The 12,068-nt window shown below is 39.3% G+C and overlaps 1 protein-coding gene across 11 annotated transcripts in view; it reads right to left on the bottom strand.

Moving 5' to 3' along the window:
• GIGYF2 (GRB10 interacting GYF protein 2) overlaps positions 1 to 12,068 on the bottom strand; it is a 149,658-nt gene that overhangs the window by 49,487 nt on the left and 88,103 nt on the right. For 9 of the 11 annotated variants that reach the window (XR_010410348.1, XM_064587258.1, XM_045867714.3 and 6 more), the window contains 6 exons: positions 11,344 to 11,523; positions 7,558 to 7,775; positions 7,303 to 7,465; positions 7,031 to 7,219; positions 3,986 to 4,182; positions 2,846 to 3,005 (listed from right to left, as the gene is read on the bottom strand). Coding sequence is in view for 9 of the 11 variants with exons in the window: in XM_064587258.1 (XP_064443328.1) it covers positions 2,846 to 3,005; positions 3,986 to 4,182; positions 7,031 to 7,219; positions 7,303 to 7,465; positions 7,558 to 7,775; positions 11,344 to 11,523 (1,107 nt within the window). In the remaining 2 variants the exon portion in view is untranslated. The remainder of the gene's footprint in view (positions 1 to 2,845; positions 3,006 to 3,985; positions 4,183 to 7,030; positions 7,220 to 7,302; positions 7,466 to 7,557; positions 7,776 to 11,343; positions 11,524 to 12,068) is intronic. The other 2 variants (XR_008505561.2, XM_045867716.3) reach the window with 1 other exon arrangement.

Here is a 12,068-nt window from a genome sequence, read left to right as displayed (position 1 = left end):
AGCAAAAAAACTCTGATCTAAGTCCCATTCATTACACAAAAATTAATTCAAAATAGATCACAGAGTTGGGGTTCCTGGGTGGCACAGTCAGCTGAGCAGTCTTGGTTTTGGCTCAGGTCATGATCTTGGGGTCATGGGATCAAGGCCCCCATCGGGCTCCCCGCTCAGTGTGGAGTCTGCTTGAGACTCTTTCTCTCTCTAAACTAAATAATAAATAATTAATTAATCTTCCAAAAAAAATCACAGATTTAAATGTAAAACAAAAAACTAAATTATTTTGGAAAGAAAATTTTGGGATCTGAAGCTAGAAAAAGAATTCTTCTGTCTCAGACCTAATACCAGAAACACAATCCATAAAAGGGAAAAACTGATCAACTGGACTTCATCAGTATTTAAAACTTTTGATCTGTGAAAGACTCAGTTAAAGAGGATAAAAAGATATAGACTGGGAGAAAATATTTGCAAACTACATATCTAATAAAGGACTAGTATCTATATATAGAAATCTCAAAACCCAAAGGTAAAAAAAGTAAACAATCTAATCAGAATATAGGTTAAAAAACATGAAGAGGGCACCTGTGTGGCTCAGTCGTTACGTGTCTGCCTTCAGCTCAGGTCTCCCTCTCCCACTCCCCCTGCCTGTGTTCCCTCTCTCACTGTCTCTCTCTGTCAAATAAATAAATAAAATCTTAAAATAAAATAAACTATGATATACTCATATCAATGATGTACTTCTCAGTTAAAAAACAAAAAAACAAAAAAAACACAGGGGCGCCTGGGTGGCTCAGTCTTAAGCATTCAGGTCATGATCCCGGGGTCCTGGGATCGAGCCCCGCACCGGGCTCCCTGCTCGGCGGGAGGCCTGCTTCTCCCTCTCCCACTCCCCATGCTTATAGTCCCTCTCTCGCTGTGTCTCTCTCTGTCAAATAAATAAAATCTTAAAAAAAAAAAAAAAAACCCTACTGATATATGTAACAACCTGTATCAATCTCCTGAGAATTATGCTGAGTAAAAAAAAAAACATTTTTCCATTTGATGGAAATGGATTCCATTTATTTAACATTCTTGAAATGACAAACTATAGAAATGGGGAATAGATTAGTGGTTGCCAAGTGTTAAGGAGTAGATATGGATGGGAAGGAAATGGATGTGGCTATCCAAGGGCAACATGAGATGGAAATGTTTTGAATATTGACTATATCAAAGTCAATATCCAGGCTGGATACTGTACTACAGTTTTGCATGAGATTACCAGTGCAGGAAATTGGTAAGGAATACATAAAATCTCTATTATTTCTTACAACTGCATGTGAAGCTACAATTATCTTAAATTTAATTAAAACACACACCCATGTGTTTTAATTAAAACAGAGTCCTCAGTATTATGTTGAGTGAAATAAGTCAAACAGAAAAAGACATGTATCATATGATCTCACTGATATGAGGAATTCTTAATCGCAGGAAACAAACTGAGGGTTGCTGGAGTGGGGGGTGGGGTGGGAGGGATGGGGTGACTGGGTGATAGACACTGGGGAGGGTATGTGCTCTGGTAAGTGCTGTGAATTGTGCAAGACTGTTGAATCTCCGATCTGTACCTCTGAAACAAATAATGCAATATATGTTAAGAAAAAAAAAAGAAGAAGAAGAAGGTAGCGGGAGGGGAAGAATGAAGCGGGGGAAATCGGAGGGGTAGACGAACCATGAGAGACGATGGACTCTGAAAAACAAACAGGGTTCTAGAGGGGAGGGGGGTGGGAGGATGGGTTAGCCTGGTGGTGGGTACTGAGGAGGGCACATTCTGCATGGAGCACTGGGTGTTATGCACAAGCAATGAATCATGGAACACTACATCTAAAACTAATGATGTAATGTATGGGGATTAACATAAGAATAAAAAAAATAAATTTAAAAAAGAAAAAACAGAATCCTCAACTTGGAAGCACACTTTGTCTCTCCAGTTGCAATCTCTAAAACATTGAATAAATGCTTTTGCTTGTTTTACCAAAAACAAAACAAAAAAACTCACACACATACAGTCCTGATCCCATGCACCTTACATTCTACAGAGATGTAAACAGACCATGAACAAATATATCCAGAGCCAGGCAGTAACAGATGCTATGAGAATAAAGGGAAAGGGAAAGGGTAAGGGGACTGAGTGTGGAAAAGGAGTTAGTATGCTGGAAAGAGGTCACAGGGTATACTTGGTAAAACAGTATCATGAAACTGACACTAACATAGTCAACCAACTTCAGGTTATAAACGAAGATTTCACAGAAATGAAGAATCAACAAATGTCTTTTATAGCATTCTCTCCCCATTCTAATCTAACTTGTACACCATACAAATCTTTTAAAGGGTTAACGTATAATATGTACAATCCTTTCTCCCACATTTTTAACAGGTCTTTATCATTTATGATATCAACTCCACTTCAGCAAAACATTCAAGTAAGGTCTTCCAAGACTGCTGCCATCACCTTTTTATGGGAGGGAAACTGAAGTACAAAGAAGATAAAGAATTGACCTGCCTAGTTAACCAGCTGGGTAGCCAGAACTGAGGGGGTCTTGAGCATTTTGTTTACATCCCTATTATATTAGTAATCACATTCCACCTTGTATTCAAATGATTTTCAGTGGACTGCCCTCCCCCCCACTGAAATTGTAAAGTACCATGGGAGGAACCTATAGAAATGCCATACATATACATACACACACACACACACACACATATATGAAAACCTGTAAAAATGGACTGTTTTCAACTATTATGCAAATTAACATTAAATAATGACCATCTTACAGAATCTAGAGATAATGGCTTCAGGTAGAATGGAACAAGCTACCTTGAATTTCTCCCTGAGGATCTTTGTAATACCACTTCTGCATTGCTTCGTGCATCAATGGAATTGAGACTCCCTTAGCTCTGTGCTCTTGCAGTTTAGATGCCAGTCTCTCATCATCTAGTGCACTGTCTTGGAGATAAGCCACCATCTTCTCAGCTTGCTAATAGGGGGGAAAAAAAAGGGATTGAGGAAACAAATGATCCCAAATTAATACTTGAACACATAATAAAAATGCCTACCTTTCTTGAATGACTTGACCTGTGAAAGGTATTACTGTGCAAGAAACACGCAGGCAACCAATTACTTCTTCCAACAAGGTCATGTAATATGTACTGTCCCCACTTTATGGTGGGGGAAACTAAGGCCTCGGGGAGGTCAAATCTTACTTAAAGTCTCAAAATTATTAAGCAAACCAAACTGAGACTGGAACACGAACTGGTATGGATGAAAGCCCAGGCTTCTAATCAACACACTAATAAGATTACTTTTTAAACTAATAAGCCATTGGTCAATCCTGAAGCATATAAACTAAACCTGTAAAAACATGGGTGTTAATACAACAAAGACTCAATACAACTACAAATAAAATCTTTTAAAGTTTTACTGAGACACTGCCCTCCTTTCTTTCTCTCTTCAAGCATTTCCTGCCACCAAAAACCACCCCACCCCGAAAGAAAGAGAAATTCTTCTATAGAAAGCAAGCTATCATTTACTTTACATAAAAAAAAGGTATATCTAATCTTAGGAAAATCTAGAGACATAAATGTTAAAATCCTGAGTTTAACTATTGTCCCAGTTATACTTTAGGCAAAAAATGCAGAAGACGCTATGCCCATCCACAGCTGCTTGTATTTGCCATTTTTGGCATTCCATTAATTTCCAAAAAGAAAAAAGAAAAGCAAACAGCTAAGGGCAACCTCAGAAGAGAAAAAATAACCTGACACAATGACTACTACATAGCTGAAACTTATAAGCATGAAATGATTTGAAAGACAATTACTCATACAAAAAAATACTAGATTTACAAACAACTTTTCCGGTACATAAACTCTAGTGAACAGAAGTTCCATTTCTGAATATTCATTTAATGCTTCCAAATTTTATGACTGTTTGAGAAAAAAAGGGTTACATGATTTTTACCTGCTCCAAATGTTTGAGACCCTCTTCATCATCTGGCTCTGTGGAAACGCTGCCCATCCCAGGAGCACCTACGACCGGCGTTTCAACTGGCCGGAGGGCAGGACTAGGATTGGGAACAGGCGGTGGAAGTATGAGAAGAGGAGAGGCTGTATCGGAAGGAATCTGTGACAGGGGCTGCTGGACATCAGAAACCATTTCTAAAGGAAAAACACATAGAAAGATGAAAACCCTTTAAACTATACAGACTCCTATGAAGAATGTATCATCAAGTTAGGCCGTTCACTGAGTGGGCTCAACAGAACTGTGAATGTTGTCAGGAACACTGCAGATACTTCTTAGGGAGAAGTGTAGTATTTCTCCCTACAGTGACGGAAGTACCTCTACAGAAGGGCACAGTCTAAGGATTAAAAGATATCTACGAGGTCCTTCTACAGTGCCTGCCTGTGTCACTAGGGCATCCGCCCAACAGTTACACATCTCCCTCTTGAAAGCAAACAATCGGTCTAATACCTTCTTTGTAACATGTCTCCATATAGCAGACCATTAACAAAGCACTGCAAATCTTCTCAAAAATACCGTAACTCATCATCAAAACTTTGATTACACATATCTGCAATTATCTTGAATAAATACCTATTTCAGGTGATAATTAATGTAATTCAATACAGTACAGTCTTAAGGATAATGAAGAGCATTTGGGAGTCAACCTGGACAGTGCAGGAAGTTCTTCTCAATAAGAACAAAGACTGCAAAAGAGGTTCTGTGTTGGTCCCTATTTCTAGCCTCTCAGTATGCGGGCTAAAGAAGGGAAAGGGAATGGGAGTAATTAGATACAAATGCAGTTCCCCTTTGAAACCTTGTTTGTTCAATTACAGACAGCTTCTCCAAATTCCTGTTCCTCTCCGGAACTCTTGCCTTTCTTTGCCAAACTTCTTAAAAGAACAGTCAATATACCACCACCCCCCACACCTGCTACACTAGGACTTCCACTCACTAAGGACTTCCATTCACTCACTAAGCTTTGTTCTAGACATAAAACTCTGAAAAGATATCCCTGGTTTAAGCCCTCAAAATATTAGTCTATTAGGCAAAAAAGATAATACAAGCAGATCTTTATAATATTGTATTGCTATGTCAGGAATAGTGCTGGTTGTTTAAGAGAACAGTGCCTTAAAGTCCCCAAATCCAATGGCTTTTCCTAGTCCTCTTCATCTGACCTCAGCAGCCCGATCCTAAACTGAAACCTCCCTTCCTTACTGTCCCTTCACTCTAGGCCACTCTTGCCTCTGAAGATTTTCTCTGGCTACTCTTTTTTTTTTTTTTTAAAGATTTTATTTATTTATTTGACAGAGAGAGAGATAGCGAGAGTAGGAACACAAGCAGGGGGAGTGGGAGAGCGAGAAGCAGGCTTCCTGCCGAGCAGGGAGCCCGATGTGGGACTCGATCCCAGGACCCTGGGATCATGACCTGAGCCGAAGGCAGACGCTTAACGACTGAGCCACCCAGGCGCCCCTTCTCTGGCTACTCTTTACCAACCCTCTAAAAATAGGAATTTTTCCCTAGATGACAAATATACATATGCTTTATCTCCCTTCTATTCTCATCAATCTGGAGCTTTAATCTTTAATGCATATCTATGAATACACATTCTGGACTCCATCCTAAAATCTCCTAGAATAAGGTCCCAGGCATCTACATTCAAGAGAATGAACCACAAGTAATTTGGGGGCACATTATAACTGAAAAATGACTACTACTACTATCAAACAGGTCTCAAAATGGACAAGTCCCACAGTGCCTGACAGACATTCAAATACTTGAATTCACTCACTAAGCTTTGTTCTAGACATAAAACTCTGAAAAGATATCCCTGGTTTAAGCCCTCAAAATATTAGTCTATTAGGCAAAAAAGATAATACAAGCAGATCTTTATAATATTGTATTGCTATGTCAGGAATAGTGCTGGTTGTTTAAGAAACAAGAGAAGATCGCTAACCTAGCTTGGGAACTTGGGGTGGGATGGAGTTTCAGGCACAGAGCATTTCAGGCACAGAGAACAGCATGTGCTAGGGCAAGGAGACAAAAAAACAAGGCACATTTCAGTACCTAAGAGGCTGTGAGGCTGGGGAACAGAGTACAAAGAAGACAGAGATGGCAATGAAACCGTACAGAAGCAGGCAGATGCCAGGTCATGCAAGGGCTCACATGCCATGTTAAAGGTGTGATTTCCTATGGTGACTCAACCAATTAACCCTTCAACATCAAGCATTACAATGTTATTTTTAACTATGCGCAAGAAGAAACATGGAAGTAAACATTAAAACTGCCTACTAAGCTATATGAGCAAATTAAAATCAAAACAGTAACATTGGAGAAGGGGATATACTTTAAGCTTATTCTCTAGCAAAGATGGTAGGACTTCCACAGATCCATCCATGTTCTTTTTGGCCTCTTTTGGAACAACAGCAATTTGGTATGCCTTCCGGACACACATCAACCACTATATGAAAGGAAGATACCTGTCTGATGTGGGAATCAAATTACTGCAGAGGATCCTAAACCCTGTCTGCTCAACTGATACCAAGATGGCTATGTCATAACACCCTAGGAAGTGAGATTCCTGAGTTGTACCCTTGCTTCTTCTAACTCTGTTTTGGTGAATTTGGGGAAGGACAAGGAAACAGCATTTGATGGGGTTTACTGGTAAAATAATCTAATCCAATAATTTACCAATAGGAGAGGTTCTACAAGGCATAAACAGAAGCCCATCTTATCAGTGATCACTGGCCTGTCTGAGGAGAATCCGGTTTTATTTTTTTTAAGATTTTAAAATTTATTTATTTGACAGAGAGAGACACAGCGAGAGAGGGAACACAGCAGTAGGAGAGGGAGAAGCAGGCTTCCCACTGAGCAGGAGCCCGATGCGGGGCTCGATCCAAGGACCCTGGGATCATGACCTGAGCCAAAGACAGACGCTTAAACGACTGAGCGACCCAGGTGCCCCCAGAATCCTGTTTTAGCTTGTCCACTCTCATAAATACATACCATCCCCTCTGCTGGGCACTTTGGTTGGTAGGCTAGTTTCCGTCTGACTCTCTTCCTCAGTTTTTTCCGTTTGCTCAGTTTGGGGTTCCTCTTTCCTCTCAAACTGTGGTGCTTCCTGAGGCTGATGGTCTGAAGGAGTACCTGGTCTAGCAGATGATGAGGAAGTATGGGATGTTTCCTCACTAGCTTCTGTAATGTGAAGTATTCTTAAATTAACAACTTAGGAAACTTTTGATTTGAAGAAGAAGGTAAAAGACAAAAATGAGCCTTACCAACTCCTACTCTATCTGTCTTCTCTCCCTCTTTCCTATTTGTCTTGTCGGGTTCTTTGGCTTCTTCATTATGGCTGCTCTCAGAGTCAGAGCACTCCCCACCTTCCTCTACAGGCCGGAAGTCCATCTCCTGCTCTTCTGGAATCGGCTCTTTCTGTACTTTCTGTATCAAGAAAATAAAGCCAAAGGTCAACAATACCTTTGGCTTTGCTGGCAGGTCAGTGCCTGTCATAACACTTAAAACAAATTTCTTACCTTTAGAGAGAGGAATGCTCCAGAGGAGTCAAATGTACCCATCTCTTCTTCAGCATCCTCTAAGCACCACTCAGGCAAGCTATCCCGGTCATCGTCTATGCTTCCACTGCCAGAGCGCACCCGTCGGTAACCCCGTTCATCATCCCGATCTCGAAAATCAAACTCAAACCTTCGCCGTCGCTCCATGTGTTCCCGCCAGCCTGCAGAACGAGGGCCATCTGGGATGAGGAGGAGGATACAAACCTTAGGAAATTTTTATGACAGTATTTGAGAAAAAAAATCACGAATACGAAATAAAGAAGAAAACTATGACTGGCTGTGAATTCAAATGATCAACCTACTAAAGAGAAAATTAGGCAAATCAAATGAAATTCAGAGCTCAGCATACGTATGACATCACTAAGTGACAACAGTGGTTATCTTCAGTAAGTACTGAGCCACACAACATACTCTAAAGCTTTGAAAGATAAATTTTAAACAAATCACTTTTAAAGGACACTTGATTCAAAGTATACACTCTAAATAAGCTTTAGGTATCTGACTGAAATGTCGATGAGTCATTCACATGGCATACTCTTAGCCCAGGCTTATAACACTAGCTATCTTTCCACACTGAAGTCCATGCCTTCCCTCTGGCAGGCCTTAAACACATTTCTTTCTTCTCATGAAAATATCATTCTTGATGTATAAGACCAACTCCCTGTGGCAAATCCTAACATCAAACTCATCATGCCTATTTGCTAGTGCCAAGATTCCATTTGTAATTCTGATTCCCAACAAAAAGGCATGGAATTATAGCACTGACAGATGTCAGAGATATTATATAGCCCCACTATTCTAATTTTATAGTTTAAGAAACAAAAACTCTGACAGAAGTAACTTGCATTGTAGCAAAGCAGAACTAGAATCTAATTCTGCATCCTCTACTGCTTTTTCCACAATAGAATGCTTACTTTCCTTTCCCTTTACTCTCATCTCTTAATTCTCCCTAGGGAGTTTTTATTTCTGTATAATACCCCCTGGGATATTCCTAAATCCACCCCAGCATACTGTTTATTACATCTACTTTCCAACAGAAAAAAGACTGCCTAAGAATAAAAGATGCCAGTTAAGGTATTTTGTTTTTTAAGAAAGGGGAACTCTTTTTTTTTTTTTTTTTTAAGATTTTATTTATTTTTACAGAGAGAGAGGCACAGCGAGAGAGGGCACACAAGCAGGGGGAGTGGGAGAGGGAGAAGCAGACTTCCCGCCGAGCAGGGAGCCTGATGCGGGGCTCGATCCCAGGACCCTGGGACCGCGACCTGAGCCGAAGGCAGACGCTTAATGACTGAGCCACCCAGGCGCCCCAAGAAAGGGGAACTCTTGTTAATATCTGACAAACCTGAGTCTAAGAGAGTCTTAAAAAGAGAGGCAGGTTTTAACCTATTAAAATTTTCTTTGACTGCTTTCTCTGTGGGAGATACACAAAAGAAATGAGCCAAAAAATTCAATGTTCTTACTACTGAGGCCCAATTTGCTAAAACCAGCAATCTAAAACTCAAACTGAAAATGAGAAGGCAAAACATTAAAATGCCCAAAAGAGGTGGCTACTTATAAATCACTCACAGAAAAGGTAAGAAAACATTATTCCCATCCTCCCCCATCTTTTACTTACAAAAACTATTACACTTCTATGAAAACTAAAGAACTTTATATCCAGATTGCTTAAATACAAACCTAGAATCATCACTCAAAAGAAGTACTCATGATCAAATGTTGAATTCCAGAGTACTCTCTCTATTACTATCATTTCTAAACCGTCTGTTAAGTATGCACCATGATAGGAATCTATCCTTCTAGGCATCTGGCTCATGTTTTCCTCTTACTGAGTTTCTTAAGTTCAGCTCCCAAAGTGGATGCTTTGCTGTCCTTAATCGTCCCATCTCCCATACATATTCAGTTTTGAGCCCCACTTAAACCAAATGTAGAAGACACATCCCTAGCTTATGAAGACTAACCACTACTTTTTAACGTCTTACAATATCAGAATAAAGTCTGCTACAATTTTTATAATATAAAAAATTAGTCAAAATCATTAATTTAAACATTAATCAAATCATAAAATAACTATAATCTAAGAAATGTTAAGAGTAATTTACAACTTAAGTTAATCAGACTTAACTTTTAAGATGCTGGGTTGAAAAAAATAGATGGTATTTTTTTAAAAAATGCTTATTTCCACTGTTTTTTCAGCCCCATATATTATATACCCCAAACTGTCTTTTAAAAATATATCAATAAAAAATTGGGGGAAATTGTTAAGTTAATAACAAATAAATCAGACATGGAAATTGAATATCAGAAAGAAAGATTTAAGAAAAAGACAACATATGTCCAAAATCTAAGTTGTTGGGGTGAGGAGGGTCAGTGGTAGAAAATACACTAAAATTTTACTTTAACTAACTCTCTTTAATAGAATCGACATCAGACATTTGGGCTCACAAACACTGTTGGTCTTCTAAAACATCCACCTTGTTTGTTTTTGATCCGCTGGAATTTCTCTTCTCGCTCAGCCCAGACCCTGTCCATTCTTTCACTGAATGCTTGTTGGGAACATAGTCTACAAACCCTTTTGCTTACGGGCAAGCTCAGCACAAAATGCCGTGATGCCTTGAAGAGAACTATAACATCTGGTTGCCCAGCACCCAGACTCATGAGAATTGCCTAGATAGGTGTGATGTCAACAATGCCCACTCATGACAGAAAACTCACCCAAGAGGCAACCATGAGGAGCTGGGGTAAAAGCATCAAAATTCTATACAAAGATTAACTTCACTATGTTTCTACCTATCCATAACTACCTAAAGCACTCTGAATGTTTTTATAATGTTTACTCAGGCTAAGACTAGTGATTTTGCTAATAACTTGATTTTAAAATATAAATGAAAACAGTTTAATTATGATTTCTTCTACTAAAAGTTAGCTTCTTTGGCATATGGTTGATAACGAAAATAATGTTATGCACATGAAATTCATAAGGCAAATACTATACACTCTCCGTGCACTTCGGTTCTGCATGACCCCACGATTCAAACTACAGTGGCATCTGATTATCATGAGGCATGGAATCAGCACTTTGGTAGGGGATGAACTTTGACACAAAGCACCAGTGTCTTCAATTACCAGCATATCTAATGTCAGGGAAGAACAGTTTGAAGCATTCTTAAGAGTCAAACAGAAGAACTTACAAAAGCACTAATCACTACTATTCTCTCTCCTTTTTCTAAAGTTAGGACAAAAGAATGAACTTATGATTATTGTTTTTGACCTGGGTTTAAAGTTTATCCTTCAAATAAGCATAAATCACTTTTTCAGGACAAAAAAAAAATTGAAAGAATAAATCTTTTATTATATAGGAAAAGTACCCATTTAGGGAGAGCACATATTCCTTAGTGAGCATATAATTATACATTTGTAAGTTTTAAAGCATGCTGAAAAAATACAAAGATTTAGTGTTAGACAAAACCTGACGGAGACCCTCTCACGTTTTTTGCAGTTAAAGACAGGTGCTTCCCATTAAACCACACTATCTGCTCCAGAAAAATAAAAATGATTTTCATAACTGAAGAGATAGAGGGAATCTTCATGCTGAAATTTTTTTTGTAGTGGTAAGACTGAGTGTGGTAACATAAATAATTGAGTCCTCTCTCTTGTTTTAACCTGTTCATCTTTTCTGCTTAAGAGGTAACAATTTCAACCAAATACTCCCTTATTTTGGTCCCTGCGCTCACTCAGCAGGAGCCTTACCAGGGCTGTGGGGCCGCCACCTCTCTCCGTCCCGTCTCGGTCCAGCTAGTCGCCAACCTCCATCTTCATCCTCTCCATTTTGTTCTTCTCTAAAAATACGCCAGTTTTCACTTTCTGATCGTATAAATTCATGCTTTCTTCCCACCGATGTTGGTCCAACTTCCTCAAAATTTGGTCTCCCTGTAATGAAAATAAGGAAACATGTGCCTCAGCCAAGAAGGATTCTGAAAGCAGACTGGAAGGTTCGGATCACGCTTTTGTGCAGATGTGCCTACTCCAATGCTCAGGAAGTATGAATAACAGAACTGCTGCAGACATATGCATCTAGTATTAGACACATTTCTTAAAGTGCAACATTCACAGACTGGGCAATTCTTTCTTAAACAAATAATATGTGCATTATAAAAAGGGGATGCAATGAAAAGTGAACCAACCTACCTTACCAGCACATACTACTGTTTTTAAAGTCATACAAGAATTTTCAATTATATGATGTGTCTTTTTTTATTTATTTAAAGATTTTATTTATTTGACAGAGAGAGAGAGAGAGAACACAAGCAGGGGGAGTGGGAGAGGGAGAAGCAGGCTTCCGGCGGAGCAGGGAGCCCGATGTGGGGCTCGATCCCAGGACGCCAGGATCATGATCTGAGCTTAAGGCAGACACCTAATGACTGAGCCACCCAGGAGCCCCGTGTCTTTCTTTATTTTAATTAACTTCTACTGGT

Source organism: Mirounga angustirostris, unplaced genomic scaffold (assembly GCF_029215605.1).
Source record: "Mirounga angustirostris isolate CCGP_5_RB_7025 unplaced genomic scaffold, mMirAng1.0.hap1 SCAF_3, whole genome shotgun sequence".
NCBI lineage: Eukaryota > Metazoa > Chordata > Mammalia > Carnivora > Phocidae > Mirounga > Mirounga angustirostris.
This window is presented reverse-complemented; position numbering and strand designations above follow the sequence as displayed.